Source organism: Mya arenaria, chromosome 5 (assembly GCF_026914265.1).
Source record: "Mya arenaria isolate MELC-2E11 chromosome 5, ASM2691426v1".
NCBI lineage: Eukaryota > Metazoa > Mollusca > Bivalvia > Myida > Myidae > Mya > Mya arenaria.
Genome location: NC_069126.1, coordinates 47096233 through 47118395, shown reverse-complemented (window position 1 = coordinate 47118395; position 22163 = coordinate 47096233). Strand labels below are relative to the sequence as shown.

Sequence of the window (22163 nt, the reverse complement as noted above, 5' to 3'; positions counted from 1 at the left end):
GGGTTTAGGATTTAAGAAACATATTATGCCCGGTTAATGTTTTACGGCAAGTTGGGAATTTCACTAACTAATTCTATACCCTTCATTCTTACTTAATACTTCACACAGTTGGTAACGGCCATCACATAAATAGATAACATAACTCCATGTTATACTAACTACAAATAACGGTCTTTGATCGACTTAAAAGGTTTGGTTAAGGTTTTAAACAAATTTCGGGTTTAACTCAAATCTCAAACACTATTCAATGGCCTCCATACTTAACACAGAAGCCATCGCACAATTTAGGTTACAGAACTCCATATTAGCCCTAGATGCAAATTATGGCCCTTGATTTACTTTTCTTTTCTCAAAGCGAAATTATTAGAATGACGCACGGCGTTGTATTGGAGGGCGTCAAACTCACCGATGCTATCGAATAATTTTAGTTAGGTTTGACATATAGTGACCAAACATAGTATAAAATTATGAAGGGTCTATGGAGACCTTTCATGTGATTGCGTTTGAGGCCCCTAAGATCATGGTCAAAGTCACTGTTACTAGAACAGAAAAATAGTTTGTACTGATTAACTCAAGTTATGGTTTACATATTGCGACCCAACTTGGAATATAAAGAGTGCTTATCGAGACCTTTCATGAGATTGCGTTTGGGTCCCCCTAAGGTCAAGGGTAAGATCAATAGATAACCGTTTGGAACTGAATAACTTTAGTTAAGGTAAACATATTGTGACCAAACTTGTAATGTAGGAAGAGTTTATGGAGACCTTTCATGGGATTGCGTTTGGGCCCCTAGTGTCAAAGTCATGGTTACTAAAAATAGAAGAACGGTTGATCAATGCTGAATAACTTTGGTTAGGGTTGACATATTGTGACTAAACGTGGTATGTATGAAGAGGAGGACTTTATGGGTGACTTCCGAGGGATTGCTTTTGCGACACCTTTATGGTTAAGCTCAATGTCACTAGTACTAATAATAAAAAAAAAAACAGTTGAAACTGAATCGCACTGAAGTTCTTCTGTCAATCATTGAAAACCTTGTTTCGTCGCATTGCGGCGATTCTTGTTAGTGTATATAGGATTATCTATAATTACATGTTATTGTTAAGTCGTATTGATATAATGGTGAGTGTTTGGTTGCATAATGGGCTACCCCTGTGTAGATTGTGAGACGGAGTTGCGGCCTAGTCAGCATGGAGTGGAATGCGAACAGTGCCGGAAACGGCAGCACATACGTGCAATACAGGTTAGTGTTTGGTGTTTTTGTATTGTATTATTATTGCAATTATTTTGATGGCTATAATATCTGATAAAATCTTCTTTTGTATGATTTGGTCAACTCCTAACTACCCCAAAACAAAGAATGTATGTTTTACACCAGAAAAAAAAATCGTTCCTTAAAACTAAATAAAACATGAACTTTTGAAACGTTTTATTGTTGTTTGCCTTCTCCAACCACTTTTGCACTGTGGAAGGCCCTTAAAGGAAGAAAAACGAGTTTATATTTAATTTTCATAAATAAAAAAATATATACAAAATATATCTAGTATTATTGTTCTATCACTAAAAACAACAAATATTACAAACTCAACAAACACGGACTAGCAACGTTTACTCAAAATGTAGATTTGATATACATGTACATGTATTATCTATAAGATTTATTTTAAACTTTTTGTGATTCTTTTTTGGTTGAATTGTCAGGTGTATAATTTTACAAATAAGGTTATGCACCAGTCAATTATAACCACGCCCCCCCCCCCCCCCCAGGTCCGGGGAATCGCGGGGACTTTGACTTTCGGTCCAGCCAACACCGGCTAAAATCCCCGTCCTACGGGGACGAACAGATGGTAAAATCCCCGCCAAATGTCCCCCGCACCCAAGGGACCCTAGGTAAGGCACATTTCCCGCTATATTTAAAGCGAAGACAAAACCACCGCATTCACCCGGCACTGCGAGGCCGCCTGAAAGGTAAAAACACGGCCCATTTCCCCGGCTATCCCCGGTATGACCTGGGGGCCGAAGTTACAATTGACTGGTGCATTAGTTGCACTTCATAATGAAATTAAAGGTTTAAAAAGGTTTGTAAGGACCCAAATGTAACCAATTTGAAAATTAGAGTTGGGGCTATTTGACTCAAAATTAATGGGTGCGTTAAGAAGTGTTGACTAGTCCTGAAGCTGATTTTAGCATGAATCAGTTATTTGGAGTTTACTGGCATGAGGATGAACATATATTTGCTGTCAATTTATTTCTTTGGCATCAATTACAATAAGTATTGATTGTATAGGTTTATTTTGGGACAGCGCGTGTCAATAAAGTTCTGTTTCTTGCTCCGGCCGGTTTGAAGCTGTTTACCATGTACAAACAATAACATTAAGAATTGTTGTCTGCTGCCTGCACGTTGGAGATTGTTCTAGATATTTAATTTAACCGAATAAAAAAGTATGGCTTCAAGTGTCGAGCATAAGAAACCTTTATTTAGAAACATTAATGCAGAAGAAGATGATCCTGAAGTGACAGAAATAGAAAGTTTATGTGTGAATTGCGAAAAACAGGTAACTCAAAGTAGAGCGGTGTCCGGATATTTCGGATACTGTCAACATACATGTATGTAGTGTGTGGGGGTAAGAACCAGTCGCTCGGTTAGCTCAGTGGGTAAGAGCGCGATGCTAGTACTGCGGTGTTCGAATCGAAACCCGGACCTGCTGTACTTTTATTCCAATGTTAACTTGACTGGTGTTGGAAAGAAATGGCAGAGTTCCTGGGGTCGGCCTGAAACTGAAAGTTATTTGGGGAGCATATATCCACTGCGTGGGTAGCTCATTTGGTTAGAGTGCTGTGCTGTTGGTCTGGTGATCATAGGTTCCAAGCACACTCATCCTCCATGGCTTTTAAAATAATTAAACATTATATTTAATAACAATAATGCAGATGATTATTGATGGTATTGTTATCAGTATCAAGATATCACATCCTTACTTTTTGTAGTGTTCGTTGCTCATTTATAAGGCTCCCTACCAGTTAAGACAGATATTACTTGGAACAAAACACATTTATGGCACTATTTTGTCTTCAATGCTGGTGATTTTTAGCACGGACCTATAAACCATGGATTGGCAACTGCCCCATATGGGTGAAACGATAAGAAATAATAATTTACCCACAATCCTTAGCGCGCGCTCGGCAAATATCGGAAAATCACTCCGAATCTCCGATCGGTGATTAACGGTGATCTTTGGTTATTTCCGCCAACTCTGCTAATAATGCCTTGTTCGTTATAGATTTAATTATAATTAATAACTGTGATTTAAATCAGATTCAATTGGACTATTATCAACTCAAATGAAAGTACCACGCATTTGAGTCAATTTTAATTAATGTTTTCCTACAAGTTTATATTCGGCCGATGTCGGACTTCTCGAAAATGACCACACGGTAAGATCTCGGAATGAAATCCTGCTGCAAGCGTGAGTTTGAGATTATCCCATTAACACAGATGAGAGTTGCCAATCCATGGTTTATAGGTCCATGTTTTTAGTATATTGTAAATTTTTCATAAAAAAATATCTTCACTGGAAAGATAAACATGCATCAAATTTTCAACCTGACAGTGAAAGCCGTGTGATTTTGAAGATTGGGCCTTAGAATTAAGTAGAATTAAAAATATTATTTAGATGATAAGAGCGATACAATCTTTGTCAAACTAATTTTTGTGAAATGTGATGCATTTTGCGAATGAATGTTTCCTGTTAAGATTGTAAAAAAAAAGCTGCTGTACAATACAAAAAGTTTCAGACTGGTTTACACTTGCATTTCGTCTCTAAAAAAACGTCTCTTTTATGCTCAGTTCATTTTTGCCAATCTTTCTCTCTTGAGTTCATTTATACATTTTGATGTGTTCAGTTGTTATAGTTTAGTATATGGCTGAAAGGAATAACATCACTAATAAACTTCAAACATACACGTAGCATAAGCATAGTAAGGAAAACAAGTTATTGTACAAGAATAAAACTACACTTAATGTTATATCAGAAACCGATTGTACTATCATTGATAATCGGTTACTGGAAACGATTATGGGTAGTCGAAATTGGAACCGATTCCCAACATTACTGTCAACCAACAAATTCACTGTAAATGTTTACGAAACACCAAAACAAATATCAAGTGACTTCATAGCAAAGGCAAAAGCAAATGTAATGATAAGGATTTAGATACTGTTTCCAATTTTTCTTGTACAATTAAAGCTTTTGAATAAACTTCTAGCCCTTGTAATGATTACGGATTTCTCATCATTTTTGGGGATATTATCGTTTCTGTTAGAAAAAGAAATCCCAGTCATTCAGTCCTCAGCGCTTTCAAAATGTTATTCATCTCTTGGCTTATTGTGAAATAAAATAATTCAAATATTAAACTGTAAATTAAACATCTGTATTACATTATGAGTCGTTCTGGCAGTCATTTTGAAATGTCTTATGGCTGTACCTAAATTATGGCTTTACTGTAACTTTGATAACATGTAAAAAGAATGTCCTTTATATTGGATAGCAAACGTACACAAAGGATGTTTGTAATATCTTAGTTATCGTGCACGTTTTTATTGTATTGTTTAAATAATGAATTAATGATGAAGAAACACTTTAGAATTTATTATTTATTATCTAAGTACCAGCTAGTTTTAGGTACCAAACCATTATATGGCAACCAGTCATGTGTGTGTATGTGTGTGTGTGTGTGTGATAGAGACAGGATTGGTTGTACTACACATTTATCTACCATCAACATGATCAATTACTGACAGTCAATGCCCCTAGTTGAGGGCAACCTCCTCTGATTTTCTTAGCAGGTTTAAAATTTCCCCTGTTCTTATAATTTAGTGGTATGTAAAATAAAGTGCTATGTGTGAACCCATTTCATTTGCTTGTTTCAGGGGATGACAAGATTGTTTTTCACTAAGATCCCATTTTTTCGTGAAGTGATTGTGTCATCATTCAAGTGTGAGCACTGCGGGAACTCAAATGCTGAGTTGCAGCCAGCTGGGAGGATACAGGACAAGGGCGTTAAATACACCGTCAGGATCACCAATGTAAAGGTAAAGTCAAGTAAAATAATGTGTTTGTTTTAGTCTCAACCCTCTCAATTAAATCCGTGTGACTTATGAGACACCTAGATGAAACATCTTAACTCCTGATTCCTATCCTATATGACCAGACGCATGCCTGGCAGAAAGTCAATCAGTTCCAATCTATTAAACTTGCTGCTTGGAAGCTGTCCTGTCTATTTAACTAGCTGCTGGGTCTCTTTCTCTTTTTAAAAAGGTAGCATCAGATGATTAAATAGAGGTATCAGAGGAAGGAAAACTTTAATCTTTGACCACATACATGCATCTCTACAGCGTTTCAATCTTTCTTTGTTTATTTCAGGATCTTAATCGTCAGTTTGTGCAGACTGACACAGCCACAGTCTCCATCCCAGAACTCGACTTTGAGGCTCCACCAAATAAAGGAGGTACAGTCTTTAGCTACAACTTTCAATTAGTATAAATAGTATTTTAAGTCCAGATTTCTCCTTTAAAAATTATATTTTATAATATTATATTTCATATTTTCCTGGTACTATTATCTAGAAAAGATATATATAATGTTGCTTGTCCTTGGCTTTTCCCATTGCTTTGTTTTAATTATGAAACCTGATAAAAAAAACACATACAAAACACCATGATATTCATTTCAGCACTGACCACAGTGGAAGGCATCATTGACAGAGTGATAGAGGGCCTCAATCAGGACCAGATCTTACGTAGGGTAGGTGCCCGATAAGTAGGTCTTTAAAATGTTTATACTCTCTACATCATTAGCTTTTAATTGGTGCCTTCCATGCTAAAATTACTTTGAAGATTTCACCAATGTTTACCTCTGGAATGTCCATTCCCCTGACAGGATTTGAAGTGGGAAATCAGTATGTTTATTGCTGACCAATTTAACCAGTAAAAATTTGGCCCCATTCCCAATTGCTTAATCATACTGTCTATTTTCCTTAAGCCCAATTTTCAAAGCTGTGGAAAAAACACTTAAAATTTCCCATAGGTTCGCCCCAATCTGGAGAAAATAACTGACCTTCTGTTGCTGAAAATGAGAAATCAATGTTTGACTGTTGGATTTAATAATGTTTTGTTGCATTTAAACTAGTTTACATTTAACAAATTTTGAAAGCATAAAGTATGTATGTCTATGTTTTTGACTAACCTGCGCAGCATGGTAGTCACATGGGAATTGCTTTGGCTGTGTCGTCTGCATCACTCTTTCGTTTCCATTCAAATACTTTTGACCAACTTTGTGAAGGGTCTATAAACTTGGTATACACATTGGGCATGGTTAGAAGTGATAATAATTGAGTTGATAGGTCAAGGATAAATAGCATGAACTTTTATAGAACAATTATGGGCATTCCCAACAGGTTACACATGTTATATGCTGAATCATAAATTGTAAAAGGGGAAATGTACATGTAGACTAGTATTTCAATGACTCTTAGACAAATCAATAAGAAATTTCTGAAAGTATCTTTGCAAGGAAATGCTAATACTCTAGGATCATTTTCCAAAAATACACGAAAAAAACTCTGATCTGTTTTTAGGAAATAAATTAAAAATAAATGGAAAGAAATCTAAATGTCAGCTCACAAGCAGGTAGTTTCTCAACATGCTTTTTTTCTCTAGATCCAGCACCCAGATGATGCAGCAAAGATTGATACCTTCATAGGCAAGCTAGAGCAGTTGAAGACATGTCAACAACCCTTTCATATGGTTAGTGGTCCAGCTTGAAGTCTCAAGTTGCAGGTTTAAAGAAACAATTGTTAATAAAGCGGAACAATTTTTTTTTTGTTATTATATTGAAGATAAATGATTTGTTCGGAGAAGATTTTATATTCAACAAGTGTCTTACTGTCACTTTTCAAGTATTCAGTATTTCTTGTTATATAGATGACAGTGAGTATTATTTTCATATCTTTTTATATGTGACCAAGTGTGTTATTTTTTCTGCAGGTTGTGGATGATCCAAGTGGGAACAGCTTTATTGAGAACCCATATCCTTTGTTCACGTGAATAAAGCCATATACTTACACATTACTACTATCATCAAAGCTTGTGTCAGCACTGACACAGCAGTAAAATATATCTGCTACTTAAGTATTATATTACATTTTTCGTTTGTTCATGCAGTATGAACACAAGCAAACTCCATTTTACATTCTAGGGAAATTGGCAAGCATGACTTCCTGTGTTCATACTGCATGAACACAAAAACAAACATGATCATTCCTTCTGTTTTTATATCTGACATAAATATTCATCACAATAAGAAATAAGCAAAAGTCTGGCAACTGAAGTTATCAACTTTATTCGCTTGCAAAAAGGAATAGCTATTACATGAGAAATAGGGTAAGTTGCTTATAAAATGATAACAGTAAAAGAACCTTCAATATATTCTCCACAAAATCGTAACATTCATAAATTAATATTTACTTTGCCTACTCTTTTGTATAGAGAAAACTAGACTTTCATATAGAAGGGAGGAAGGGATAATGACATCAATATTTTATTTCAATATTGTACTCCGATTGGTTAAGAGTGAAGTCATCTAACCAATGATATAAGTCTTTACAGTTATCAGCTTTTCTATTCCAATTGCGCTTCACAGAATATGTTCTTATGCCCTCCAATATGAACACATGGAAAAATGCAATAAATCCTTAGATAGTACAGGAAATGATTAAACAATAAAATAACTGTAATACGTTTGTGAACTATTTGCCTTGACTGTGTTTTCACATTTGCCCCGAGTTCTGATCCAGAATCTAAGGTGGTCCACTACAAAAGGACGAAGGCACAAGATGCAGCGTTGGGCCTGCAGGAACAGGTCAGGCCTTTCAGACAATAACAATTTGTGTAAATGTCATGTTTATCAAATCACACATTTATATCAAAAGTGGACCCATTATGTCCTTTGTGAATTTAATATGTGATGCCTAGATTCATTATGAAAGCTAAAAAATATTTTTTAGAAACTGCGGTTTGACTTTGACTTATAATTATTAGCATATTGTTTGGAACCTCTGTTGTTTTGCATTGACTCAATTCCTCAAGATTATAAGCATACAATTCAAGTCAAATGTCATATATTTTTGACATAATTTCAATATAGACTTTATCTAAACTTCTTTTGTGATGATAACTACAACATATGTTTGAACCCCGTGTATAGGTTGAGGAGGCGCCACGGGAAGATGCTCCTCAGGAATTCCATGCTAAAGATGAGGTAAGGAATGCAGGCATGACCGAAACATCAGCATTGTAGTTGAATGTTTACCATGAGAGTTCTCCCACAAGGCTTGTCAGTTCACAAAGTACAAAGTTCATTTCATGTAAAGCTTGTCTGTTTTCCTTAAAAAAATAAGATATTGTCATAGCCCTGGTGTCATCATCGTCACCAGCGTCGTTGTTGTGCAAAAACTCAAAAAACGTTCGAGATATTAAAAAAAAACTTGGTACATGTGTAGCTGGAGACAATTTCACATTTAATGCAAGGCCCATATCTCTGACTATATGAATGATTTGTTATGTCTCTTTTAAACTGAAAAAACAACCTACAGTTTGTTGGCATTTTTTGATTTTTCTCTAAGGATCACATGTAGGGAAGTTTTCTTAGTCTGTGTAGACTGAAATGATTCTGTCAAATACAAACTATACAGCTATCTAGTCCTATTCATTTCTTTCTGTTGATGATAAGATGTATTTTAAATTAGAGAATTATTCATTTTCTGGCAAAGTAAGTGGGAAACTCTTATCATGTTGAATTCTGTACCAATGAATGTTTAAAATGCCATCGTGGCATGGGATGAAGGCATGAGTCCCATATTGTGTCAAACTCAACACAGTTATTTCCCTTTCCTGTACAATAATCATTGCCTTCACCCTTGTCACAGGATGATAACAAATAATGATAACATGTTTGAGATCTTCATTGTATTTTCAAATGCATGTATATTAACTTTCAGTTATTTATAACATAACAATATGACTAGTAAATGAAATGAAACAAACTTCTTAAAAAGAGAGTAGTTAAAATCTAGCTATTTTTCATACAGGGTGCCAGGGATTGATATTATGTATGTTGTGATTGCAGGTTCTAATGTTTCCTAGCAACTGTCCTGGTTGTAACTCACCCTGCCAGGTGAACATGAAGCTTGTTGGTATCCTTGGTTTTATATTTAAAACTTGTACAATTTTGGTCGGCTAGATTTTCAGCTGTCTGTTTTTGAAGAAAAAAAAAGTGAAGGTATTGTCAAAGGTTTAGTGTGGTGGTCAACTTCATCATTCAAAACATTCATCTGGGCCATAATTGAAAAAAATGTTTGAGATCTTCTAATAACACTCGGTAGACCTATTCCCAGAGACAATACACACATATAGCAAGGCCCATAACTCTGGCTGAAATAATTGTCCAGTTATGTCATTTTTTTTAATGAAAAGGATAACAGCTCTTGTTTACAGAGTTGAATTCATTATGACTTGTTCTAATAACTAATTCTAATTTACTTCAAAACTTCTTTTTCACAAAATACCAAAGGGTGTGTATACCAAAGGGTGTGTACACATTTTGCAATTCAGGCTTCTCTGAAGTTTTAATTCTTACCATTTTGTCACCGATGACTTGAATACTTGTGAATAGTGTTTCATGATATTGAAACCTTTACTGCCCTTTTGATACTAAAAAAATGCAACAAGGACATAAAGAATCCAAATGATCCTTAACATTATTATTAGCCATCCCCCACTTCAAGGAGGTGGTGATAATGGCGTTGAACTGCGATGCCTGTGGGCTACGAGACACTGAAGTGAAGGGGGGTGGGGGTATCGAGTCTAAGGGACGGAAAATCATCCTCAAAATCACAGATGTCAGTGATCTCTCTAGGGACGTGCTTAGGGTATGCTGTGTTTTATTTGTTTACATGCACTTTAATGATATTTTTGGTTAATGTCTTACATTACTTGTTATATATATATAATTAGCATAATTTACATGATGTGTATGGAAGCCTCGCTCCGCCTGGTCACATGATAGAGGTTGTTTGTCGGAGTAGGTCAAAGTAAGTCATTGGGTTATACAACCATTGTTCTATTATTTATTGAAGAAATATTGTCATTTAATAGGTCATTTGAAAGGTTGAATGACAACCAGCATCCTGTAAATTGTTACAGATGTTGTACGGATGTCCCATGTTCATTGTGAAAAGGAAATATCATTAATATGTATTGATGTTGAACTTTACTATTCCATGATGATGTCTCTGGTATTGAAGATTGATAGTTTGGATCAGTTAAATTAAGATATTCACAATTAAGTCTTCTAGTATATACATGTAGAACTAAAGTCATTCCACATTATTCTGACACTTAATAAATTATTGATATATGTTGGGACAAGAGTTACCTTGAGCACTAAAAACTGTTTTAAACACCCTTTGAGTTCTCAGGAACATTATGCTGACCATGCCAAGGCAGTTTCTCCAACATTTACCAATAATGATATTGTAACAATCTTATAGAAACATTTTTTGGCAGTGGATAGGGTACAAAATGTAGCCAAAACAATAAAAAAGCATGCCATGGCTTGCAAATATTAAAAGTTTGGCTACTTTACTATGATATTTCATTTTATATGACCTTCCTCCATTTCAGAGTGAGATGTGTTGTGTGAACATTCCAGAGCTTGACTTCTCCACGGAGATGTCGGGTAGTGCAGGGAAGTTTACCACCTTGGAGGGGCTACTTGATGACCTTACTACGCAGGTGGGTGGGGTAACTTGTTGTAGGGGGAGGTGGGAGAGGTCATGTGTTAAACTTCACCATGGAGATGTCCGTTAGCGCAGGGAAGTTTACCACCTTGGAGGGGCTACTTGATGACCTTACTACGCAGGTGGGTGGGGTTACTTGTTGTAGGGGGAGGTGGGAGAGGTCATGTGTTAAACTTCACCATGGAGATGTCCGGTAGTGGTGGGAAGTTTACCACCCTGGAGGGGCTACTTGATGACCTTATTACACAGCTGGGTGTGGTAACTTGTTGTAGGGGGAGGTCGGAGTGGTCATGGATCTGACTTTACTTCAGAGATGTCTGGTTTTGCAAGATAATTCACTACTATTGATAGGCTGCTGGATGTCCAAAGGGATGACCTAATTGTATTGGTAGGTTTGACAGATTGACAGACAATATTAGAAACAAAGAAAACTATTGTAAGATCTGCACAAACAAGGATTCCATGACTTTACGGTTATCCATGAACTTTTCTCTATAAATGTGTTACGCAATACAGATATTTTTTAAACAAAGCATTTACAGGGAAATAATAAATATGCTCCTGTAGTTCACATAACTTACTTCATATCCTCAGAATACATATACTGCATGTTTTTCTCAACAGCTTCATATCCTCAGAATACATATACTGCATGTTTTTCTCAACAGCTTCATATCCTCAGAATACATATACTGCATGTTTTTCTCAACAGCTTCATATCCTCAGAATACATATACTGCATGTTTTTCTCAACAGCTTCATATCCTCAGAATACATATACTGCATGTTTTTCTCAACAGCTTCATATCCTCAGAATACATATACTGCATGTTTTTCTCAACAGCTTCATATCCTCAGAATACATATACTGCATGTTTTTCTCAACAGCTTCATATCCTCAGAATACATATACTGCATGTTTTTCTCAACAGCTTCATATCCTCAGAATACATATACTGCATGTTTTTCTCAACAGCTTCATATCCTCAGAATACATATACTGCATGTTTTTATCAACAGCTTCATATCCTCAGAATACATATACTGCATGTTTTTCTCAACAGCTTCATATCCTCAGAATACATATACTGCATGTTTTTCTCAACAGCTTCATATCCTCAGAATACATATACTGCATGTTTTTCTCAACAGCTTCGAGCAACAAACCCGTTTATGATGGGAGACAGCGGCCAGAAAGATAAAATCTCACAAATAGACGAGTTCTGTGATAAACTCGACAAGGTAAGATCAAGTTAAATGAGATATAATACAACAAGATTGTTTATCTCATTAATTACTTTGTTCATTTTCAAGCATGTCATTATATTTCTATACATGTGAATAAGTGCCTCTTAGATACCGGAAGAAATGAAATGCTCTTCATCATAGCACCATTCCAAGATTCTGCATTAAACTTTTGAGCTGGAGTTCGCACCAGAATTGCTACATTTTCGTTTAGTTCCAATTGCAATATTATTGGTTTGAGTCGAAACTATGCAGTGTTAAATGTGGCAACAGGTGGTATCCACTGAAAGGCCTTTAATATGTAGGCAATTAATTTGCATGATAATACATGATACATTTGTGACGCTTTTAACAAAGAGTTATAGTAAGATGGTCAAGAATGTCAGTGAAGTACCGCTAATTAGTTACGGTATAAGGCTTTGTTGCAAACCTTGTTCTTAAACAACGACTTACTAAGTGAATGCATATGTTTTTAAACAAGTGGCAGGATTACTTGCTTTAAAAAGGCTAAATATTTAAGTAGATAATGATATTTATATTATTCATTGAATATTCGTATTTGACTTCTAATAATGATGCCTTATTCATGTCTGTGTTAGAATTATGAATCATTACTTACCTTTATTTCCAGATCAAGAGTGGAGAGAACCTGGATGTGCACATTGTGTTGGACGACATGACGGGCAACAGTTATCTACAGGTTGGTTTCCTAAATTAATGATTATTACATAAAGTTGCCATTAGAGTGAGTAAAAAAAATCATGAATTTATTTTCATTTTAAGACAAAAAATTATTGAATTATTTGAAACTTGTGCTCCTATTTGGCATTTGTTTTTTCAAAATGTTTTTTATAAAGCATCATTAGTCCTTGGATCAATAACTTGTTGAATAATTTCTTTTAACTCCATTGTGGCAAAAGTTGATAGCTAATAGAATCTTTTCGAGCATGTTTCTAGGTTTGAAACCATTATAAGGGTCCATATAGTGAGGCAATGAGAAAGTTCGCGTGGTGGGTAGCGGACCCACAACCTCTTCGTGGAAAGAGGCACAGCTGTACTACCAGACCACCCTTCTCTTTTGTATTAATAAATGAAGCAAACCATGAATCATTGTATCATTGGTCCTACTTTCAGAACCTGTATGCCCCGGAATCAGACCCCAACATGACGGTAGATGAATATGAACGGACATTTGAACAGAACGAGGAACTGGGACTCAACAACATGAACACTGAGAATTATCAGGCATAATTGCAGGAATGGTCAGACATCTTCATCAGGGATGATAGAAGGAGTGATCAGACATCTTCATCAGGGATAATGGCAGGAATGATCAGATATCCAAGTCATAAGGAATGATGGCAGGAATATATGTAGAGGAAGTATTCTTTTTCCATTTGTGATATTATAGTTGACATGTCTCTGGACCGCTCTGATATTGATATTCATAACTACTAAACAATTGGTGAGATTTACTGGTCACATGATAACCCTGGAAAAAAACATGCATCTGGACATCAAGGGCAGTTGTAATCTGATGTATGTGTCATATCACTTGTTAAGGTTTAATAATGATTTTACAACAAATGAATATAGAGAGGATATTTTTTTAATTTTAGTGTAAGATAGAGATTGATTTTCCAATATGATCATAGAAATCAATATTTTCACGAGAGGCGCAGTCAAGAGTGAAAATATGAATTAATGTGATAACAATGGAATTTTATTTTGATCTTAAACTGAAATTCAACTACAAAAAAATATTGTAAAATTTAAGAAAATTTTAATGGGCGATCATATGAAAAGCATGTGTGAAACAAAATGTCAAGAAAACTTGTGACATGATGTTGGTGATTTAATTCCATAAAAATTCATCCGGCATGAATGAATTCATATGTAACTTTTATTAAGCAACACAGGAACCAAAAGCTGTAAGTACAGTGAAATAACATAAGACAAAGCTATGATAAGCTTCCAAGAAATAGGGACATTTTGACAGAATGAAGAACTTGGGACTCAACACATGAACACAGGGAACAGCAGAATCATAGAACAGAGTGAAAGATGATCTCCACATGTGATAGCATTGTTGTATCGCCATATCTGTTTTATTTGACCATTAATTGATAAATAAATCTAGTCCCAATCATCACATGTTAAAAATGTAAAAAAAAGTGCATACCGGTATTTTATTTTTAAAATTGTTTTGAATTTCTTTAATGAAAAAAAGTTCGTACGGATTTTGTATAACAAATGTGTGTTATTGATTTACCAAGAAATAGTTTTGAAGTTCATGTATTATATTGATGATCATGTGTATGAATTATTTAAGCCTATAATGTCATTGTGCATTAGATAATGGTGAATTTTTGGTTTCATTTAATATAATGTCAATATCCTTAAAATTATATCATGATGTTCACTTACTTTTTATTTCACTGTGCACGTTCGATGTAAATTTGATAATGTCTTAAAGCAAGTATTTGGGACTTTAATGAGTTGATGTTCTTTAATTCAAAGCATACAATATAGTTATTTTGATGTAAACAAAAATGAATGATTGTAATTGTCATTATTGTTACACACAATAAGTGCTTGTTATTAAGTGTGTATATTCCAATAGTTGAAGATTGAATTTTCTATGAGCATCTTTTTATCAATGTTTGCCTTTTAGGTGCTAACTATTAATTTTTACTTAAATGTGGAGGATGAGCAGGTGACTTGGATTACATTAGCTGTTTTATACCTATATGTTTTTGAAGCATATTATGGGATTCAATTTCTGTTACATCTTAATGGAATTTAAACTATCATTTAAACTTTTTATTTGAATTGTCAGTGAAATTCTGTATGTTTGTCAGCAGAGGTCTTTGTTACTAGCATTAATGTTATAGTGGAATGGGTAAGGGTAGGGAAAAACGATTTCTTCACCACAAATACATCCTATTGTACATTGAATATGAACTTGTCTTTGTTATGATTAATAAAGATCAACTATAATAGAGTTTTGTTTCTAATGATTCTTCTGTGGTGTTGTTTGATCCATTTTTCATTTTCAACATACATCCATGTATGACAAGTTGTCACAATCATTAACATTGTTTTAATAAAATATTACAGTATTGCATTTTCACCGAATGGTAAACATTACGAGACATAGCTGTGAAAGAATGTGTACTCTGGTCAAATATCAATCACTCTATGTCAGAAATGAAAACTTTCATACTAAAATTATGTTTTAGCCAAAGAGCTGTGGATTTATTATTTATTTATTTTAGAGTGAATTCTCTTAGAAACCAGAACTTCTTTGTATCATTAAATTAGATCTTGAACTCCATAGCAACCATTTTCAAGGTCAAATGTCTTTGCAGATAGTCAAGCTATGTTTGTGAATTTGCATTTGAAAATGCGCATTCGAATATTACATTGACAGCATGTTCTCCGTGAATTTTGTGTGTATACCATGTTCATTGGCTCCAACTGATGGAATTGATTATTTTTAGCTGGTCTTGTTATGAAGAATAGAGTCGATGTATTGAACCTTGGTCCTTTCTCATTAACCGTCAATATATTAAGATGAAACGTGGTACATATGCTGCCATATAAGATACATTTTGTCATACGGGGATGTATAGCAAGGCTCATAACTATGGCTTAATTATTGTCGAGTTATGTCCGGTGACGGACTCAAGAAAAAAAGGAATAGAAGAGCGATCGCTCCGCCGCGATCTTGTTAATCAAAAGTATGTAGTTTGTCAGTCGGGAGTGAAACAAATACTTGTTAGCAAGTTCAAATGCCTAGACATAGCTTGGATTAGTCTAAAAATGCGTTTCCTTTCCGTAGATAGTCATGACCTATTGAACGACCAGAGACTGGGTTATTATTATTGAAGGATTACTGTATTGAACTTTAATAAATACTGTTAAATCAGACGACGGAAAATCCATTCCACTGATCCTACACCTTTAAATGGGGCCTTGGAGGAAAATAGGACAAATTCAAATGGTCCTTCATCTTAATATGGAGTGTTATAAGTTAGAGGCAACATTTCCCCCGCTGTGTTAAATCCCCGCCTGTCATAACTCACAATACTGTATCAAAAAGTCGGCAGATTCGTATCTGAGAAATCAATCACTAAATAAGTTTATGATAATATCAACCACTATCGATCTACGGACGATGTTCTTAACTAGGTGTAAATGGGTTTAGTAAACTGGGCACTTGTAAGTCTGCTTTGATTAAATACGATTGTTGTGCGTCTGTGTATCCATGTTGACATTTGATTTTAATAAATTCACAGTTAAGATAAGATTTTGAACTTGGATATGACATGAATTGGTGATAAGCGATCGGTCATTTTTTAAGGATTGTACAGGTAACTTTTTAAACCAATATTCTTTATCGTACTGAATTATTATAGAAAAAAAAATCCGCAGCTATTTTTAACATGCCAATAACCAATGCTTTATCATATAAAGAATGAGAATGTGTCTAAATTTTTGTTTGGGATATTATGCGCAAAATCATACCCAGAAGTCAATTTGGAATACTTTATCATATGTACGTATACAATTTATTTATCTAAATTATTAAATTTGATTTAATATCATAACTCTATTTGAATTATTTTATAATTTTTCTTTTATTGAAGCAATGATATAAAGATTTCAAAAACATTGATAAGATCGTGACAATTTTATTATGAGTTCCGCCTGCCTTTTTAATACTTAAAATTGTGATGATATGAATGCCTATAGATGTATGCCCATTCAGCGATTATATATTGAGGATTTAACTTTATTGCACAAACCAGCGTGGTTATACCCAGTGCAAACACGCGAACACAAGGACTATAATACTTCATGTATGTGTCAACATTCTTCACAGTGAATCTCGAGAGATTTTTACATTTTGTTATAATTTGTTTATCTGAAATGAAGAGAAAAGCGACAAGCATTGATCCTATTTGAACGGATATTAAATTCCCTCAAGTTGCTATGGATGGAATATTCTTGTGAGTCTCCGATTTTCAATGGCGGCGCATTTGAGCCATACATTATTCAGGATAAGCCTGTGCATTATAAGTATGGACCAAGTATGAAAGCCCGAACTAACGCGCTAGTGTCGTAATCCTGATTATTTATTTAATCATAAAATGAGTTTGCATTTTGTATTAACGATTTCACATCATGAACTTTCGTTTTATACAGTTTTTTACTTAGTTTTGTGAAAAGTACAACAATATTAACACCCATCTAATAGGTATCATTTTCATAATCGGCCTCGATATAATGTAAGTCAAACCATTTTAAATGGTAACGGATACTATTCCAAAATATAATTGAGATACTTCTATTATAGTATAGACTTATTTGTTGAATTAAATTAATTGAATTATTATTTAGTTTACCATAATTCCTGTTCGTGAAAGCAGCTAGATATTGTTTCATATATTGTTTCCGTCAGCGTTGTCGTCGTCGGCGGCGGCTAAGTGTGGTATAACTCGGACACTATTTGAAATATTTCGATGAAACTTGGTACCCATCTCAGTTGTTGAGTTATACACCTTATTTGATAGAGGAAAACGGACGAGCGTCGACGATTGTGTGTCGTGTTTTGTATACACTAACTATCCATGGGCTCGCGGAATAGAAGCCTGTTTTATGCAAATAATTAATATTAATGATACTGAAACCATTCTATTTGGTATTATATCATTACTGGCAACTAACAGCAGGATTCTGTTTTCCAAATCGCCTGCTATCATACTACTACTGTATTATTTCAAAACTGCACAATCATGATTTATGTATTTTTAATTATTAAACAATGAATGCCAATTACGAGGTACATGACCAATCTTATAACTGCGGTTTAATGACAATTGTGTTGAAAAGGCTTTGAAATTAGATATAAATATATAAATACAGCGGTGACATATAATACCGTGCGAGTTAGATCTGAATCTTCTTACCAAATTGGCTTTCAAGGACGAGAAACAGATTAAACACAACAATCAATGTGTTCATGCCCCGTACAATATACTTAAATAGTTATACAGTCAATATTTGAACTGTGACTTTTTGCTAATAAAAGTGAATTAAGGCAAATATTTACTGCGTTTGTACGGATATTACAGACCAGTTTTGGAACTTGGTTTTAATAATATTCCAGTTATTGAGGATTTTGTATATTAATAATATTCGGTTGTCCAGCATATTCTGCTTTTAAATAACAATTTAGTGATTTAACTTGAAAATGATTTCTTTCAGGAATACAGAAGTGTAGCATAATAGTCGTGGATACAAATGGCGAGGTATTTTATTTATTTCTATTCTTTATATATACTCTGTTTTATACTTCTGTTTTATTTAACAATTTAAGTACAAATTGACGCTGAGTCTTTAAATCGAACAGCTTTACAAAAAGTTGTAATTTTAATTTCTTGCCTTATAGAATTGGTTTGATTTTTGTACTGCTTAAAAAGGTTAAAACGACATCTCTGTACATCATATTACATCGAAACTCTTATGTCTGTCAGTACCAGTGTTCAGCCCGTAATTCGAGATGTCGACAAAGGGACGACGCCCCAGAGGTATGCATAGAGCACGCACTGTCCTGCCGGGGCGATGCTATGCCTTGCATCATTGCTTCATAATTGTTGTGCTTTTCTCAGATTGTAACAAGTTGGCATCACAGCTACTTGAAGTTTGAACAGTCTAGCAATCTGGTCCACCACGGAGTGAGCCGTACTGGAATATTTGAAAAAATAAATAAAATGCTTTGCATATAACAGAATCATTTAATATTAATGTAAGGTGTGCACACGAAGTTATAATGTAATGGTTAACAGCCATGGTTAACTTTATCCTTTATACTGTTTTATTTTATAAAAGCGTAGTTTAAGGCAAATTAGTGTAAAATTTCAACTTTGGGCCTGGATCGCTCGACTGGACTCCAAAACCAGACTTCCAGCCATTGTGATTATGTGAATTTGTGTAGGAGTAATAATGTGCATGATTCTAACTGCGTAGCGGAACTGTGTTATGAGGTTGCAATTGCATAACATGTAAGCTGTATTTATGTTTCTAAGACATATAACACATGGGCATGGACATTAAGTGAATTTGTTTTAACATAAATAATCAGATCACTTTGGTTTTTGTCGAATATCGACATTACAACCACTGGAAATACATTGATATGAATATAAATGTCTTTAAATCAATTTCAAGGGGTGACTAAGCCCCATTTACCCTGCCTTTTTCAATATATGCTATTTTCTCTGTAAAATGCATGTCGTTGTCTAATTGGCCATTCTTGGGCTGAACTGTTTGGGGGCATTGCTCTTGTCTTGGTTTTGCTAAATTTTCTAAGCTATTTAACAAATTGTAACTAGTGGTCAAAATGGCCATCAAGGAGTGTCTCACTACATGTATATTTGTTTTATTTTCGTGCCTTGAATTTATGGTGTACGCACTGTACTGTGTCTTCATACAACTTGTAGAATGGTATATATGGTGTAAGCACTGTACTGTCTCTTCACACAACTTGTGGAATGGTATATATGGTGTACGCACTGTGCTGTCTCGTCGTACAACCTGTGGAATGGTATATATGGTGTACGCACCGTGCTGTCTCTTCACACAACTTGTGGAATGGTATATATGTTGTACGCACCGTGCTGTCTCGTCGTACAACCTGTGGAATGGTATATATGGTGTACGCACTGTACTGTCTCTTCATACAACCGGTAGAATGGTATATATGGTGTACGCACTGTGCTGTCTCGTCGTACAACCTGTGGAATGGTATATATGGTGTACGCACTGTGCTGTCTCGTCGTACAACCTGTGGAATGGTATATATGGTGTACGCACTGTGCTGTCTCTTCATACAACCTGTAGAATGGTATATATGGTGTACGCACTGTGCTGTCTCTTCATACAACCTGTAGAATGGTATATATGGTGTAAGCACTGAACTGTCTCTTCATACAACCTGTGGAATGGTATATATGGTGTACGCACTGTACTGTCTCTTCATACAACCTGTAGAATGGTATATATGGTGTACGCACTGTGCTGTCTCTTCATACAACTTGTAGAATGGTATATATGGTGTACGCACTGTGCTGTCTCGTCGTACAACCTGTGGAATGGTGTGTATGAAGTGCGTACTGTCTCTTTGTACAACATGTAGAATGGTATATATGGTGTACGCACTCTACTATGGCGGCGATGTGTTGTCGGAACGGTTTGTTATGCATTAATGCCAGCTTAACTTGTACTTTCGCAGAGATGTATTAACAGGTTGCCAAATGAATTGTGCATGTGAGTTGATGGTGTTTGTGTACATTGATTTTGTGCTTATAACAACTGGTAAAAACCCAATACATCATAATGCTTGCTTAAACATCGTGTTTCGTATGGATGTGATTTGCACTCAATGGTTTTTTTATAATGTTATTATGACACACTGTGACGACATTTTACATTTAGAATAACTACGTCCCCACTTAAACTTGACTACCAAATACAAATTCAGCACCTTCAAATACACTGTTAATTTGTTTTAAGATAGTATTTACTGCTAAACAGGACTACGGCATTACTTAGTTCTGTCCCATATTTAATAACAAGGTTTATATATTACAGGAAACTTGAACGCGAAATGCGGATGGGGACGATGACGTCAAGGCGCGCGCTCATGGAACGTGAACGTGCGATGGACGCCGCGCGTAACCCGGGCGTCAGCAGGTTCGGGGACTGCCTCGTCTCCGTGAACTCAAAATCTGACAAAATGTTGAACTCTCACTTAAGGAAGATAAACTCAGAAATACGGAGGATGGAAGCGCAGATAAACAATAAGATGAAATGTTTTGTGAAAAATAGCTCTGTACTAAACCACGACCCAATTATTTTAGTGGAGCGACCGGCTTCACCAGACGTTGTTAGAAAGGCGTTTTCAATGAAGTCAGAAAAAGACGTTCACGGTTATCCGACGACGGTGGACGAGGAAAAGCCGAGTTACATGCGGCAGTTGCGCTCAAGGGCACGAACGCCGTCCACCCTCACCACCATCGATGCATTCACGGTAAAGCCAAGAAGGAAGAAAAACGTCTGGGAAGACGCGGCCGACGCGAAGCCGGAGTTTCAGAGCACCGTCCGTCCGTACGCCAAACTCACACAGCGGGAAGTTTCTGAACTCCAAAAAGGGTACGAGTTTCACAAACCTAAGCTAGAGTCTGCCGCTCAGTCTGATATTGATGAGCAGAGCCACAAATCACTTCCGTTGCCAAAGAAAAGAGGCAAAGACGTCCATACAGATGACAGCGATGAGGAGGACATAGGGACGCCGTTCATTACTCAGATGGCCTTGATGCGGAAGGGGAAGAGCCAGGATCGACAGGAGCACACCTTGGCGGAGATTAACATTCACCACCGCTCATCGGAAATGATATCCGACGACGGCCGCGCGCGTAAAGAGTCAGAACACGGCAGTCGCGCTGAGAAATCTGTGAGATTCAAGGCGCCCGTTCTGTCGGCGCCAACCAAGAGGGGTGGAGCAACAAAGCGCAGGACAAAGACGTCCGAAACTATTATCACTTTAGTTCAGCAAACCTAGCTTATGTGTGTTTATATGCAATATTTATAGTTACTACGTTTAAGTGCTATTACCTCATTCTGTTAAGGATGGCAGTCATTATTAGAACGTGAGCTTACGACTAAATTTCGGTGGTTTTCTTACGAAATCAGTCCATTCCAGACACATGTTCAATAAACAACTTATTCCATTTCATGAGTCAATGGTGAATAAAAACTAATAAATTGGTATAATAACGATCATTAATACACCAATTTCCAGTAGACAACAAAATCTGACAAATGGTGCACGATCATCAAGTTCATTATATTTCGCTTGTTCTTACAAGTGCGAACATATGCAACATACTTGTTTTCAAATCTTATTAAATAAATTAATGCCTTGATATTTTTTGTTCATCTTAAACCTGCGTGTGCTCATGGAAAGGGAGGTAATAATGTAAATGCATTTACTG

General features: G+C 35.6%; 2 protein-coding genes across 10 annotated transcripts; both read left to right on the top strand.

Moving 5' to 3' along the window:
• The first annotated feature begins 2393 nt into the window (after positions 1-2393).
• On the top strand, positions 2394-15102 carry LOC128233409 (zinc finger protein ZPR1-like). The gene is made up of 15 exons (XM_052947075.1): positions 2394-2555; positions 4931-5092; positions 5424-5508; positions 5734-5804; positions 6719-6805; positions 7046-7088; positions 7834-7919; positions 8265-8318; positions 9186-9252; positions 9827-9987; positions 10742-10852; positions 12010-12099; positions 12734-12802; positions 13237-13347; positions 13383-15102. Exons 1-15 carry the CDS (start codon positions 2445-2447, stop codon positions 13386-13388), a joined length of 1314 nt encoding a protein of 437 aa, XP_052803035.1. The 5' UTR covers positions 2394-2444; the 3' UTR covers positions 13389-15102.
• Positions 15103-16262: 1160 nt separating this feature from the next.
• LOC128235037 (uncharacterized) lies at positions 16263-22096 on the top strand. Of its 9 annotated transcripts, none has more exons than XM_052949734.1 (4): positions 16308-16326; positions 18376-18419; positions 18645-18698; positions 20761-22096. In XM_052949734.1, exons 2-4 carry the CDS (start codon positions 18412-18414, stop codon positions 21728-21730), a joined length of 1032 nt encoding a protein of 343 aa, XP_052805694.1. In that variant the 5' UTR covers positions 16308-16326; positions 18376-18411; the 3' UTR covers positions 21731-22096. The 9 variants fall into 9 exon arrangements, with proteins under 9 accessions (XP_052805698.1, XP_052805694.1, XP_052805690.1 ...); XM_052949730.1 differs by lacking the exon at positions 16308-16326 and adding an exon at positions 16333-16478; XM_052949731.1 differs by lacking the exon at positions 16308-16326 and adding an exon at positions 16919-17117.
• Positions 22097-22163: the final 67 nt, after the last annotated feature.

Coding starts and splice junctions, on each gene's coding strand:
- LOC128233409 (XM_052947075.1), top strand. CDS start 2,445: ATGGCTTCAAGTGTCGAGCATAAGAAACCTTTATTTAGAAACATTAAT. Junction 5,509..5,733: donor GGCTCCACCAAATAAAGGAG/GTACAGTCTTTA, acceptor TATTCATTTCAG/CACTGACCACAGTGGAAGGC. Junction 12,100..12,733: donor TCTGTGATAAACTCGACAAG/GTAAGATCAAGT, acceptor CTTTATTTCCAG/ATCAAGAGTGGAGAGAACCT.
- LOC128235037 (XM_052949734.1), top strand. Junction 18,699..20,760: donor AAAGGGACGACGCCCCAGAG/GTATGCATAGAG, acceptor TATATATTACAG/GAAACTTGAACGCGAAATGC.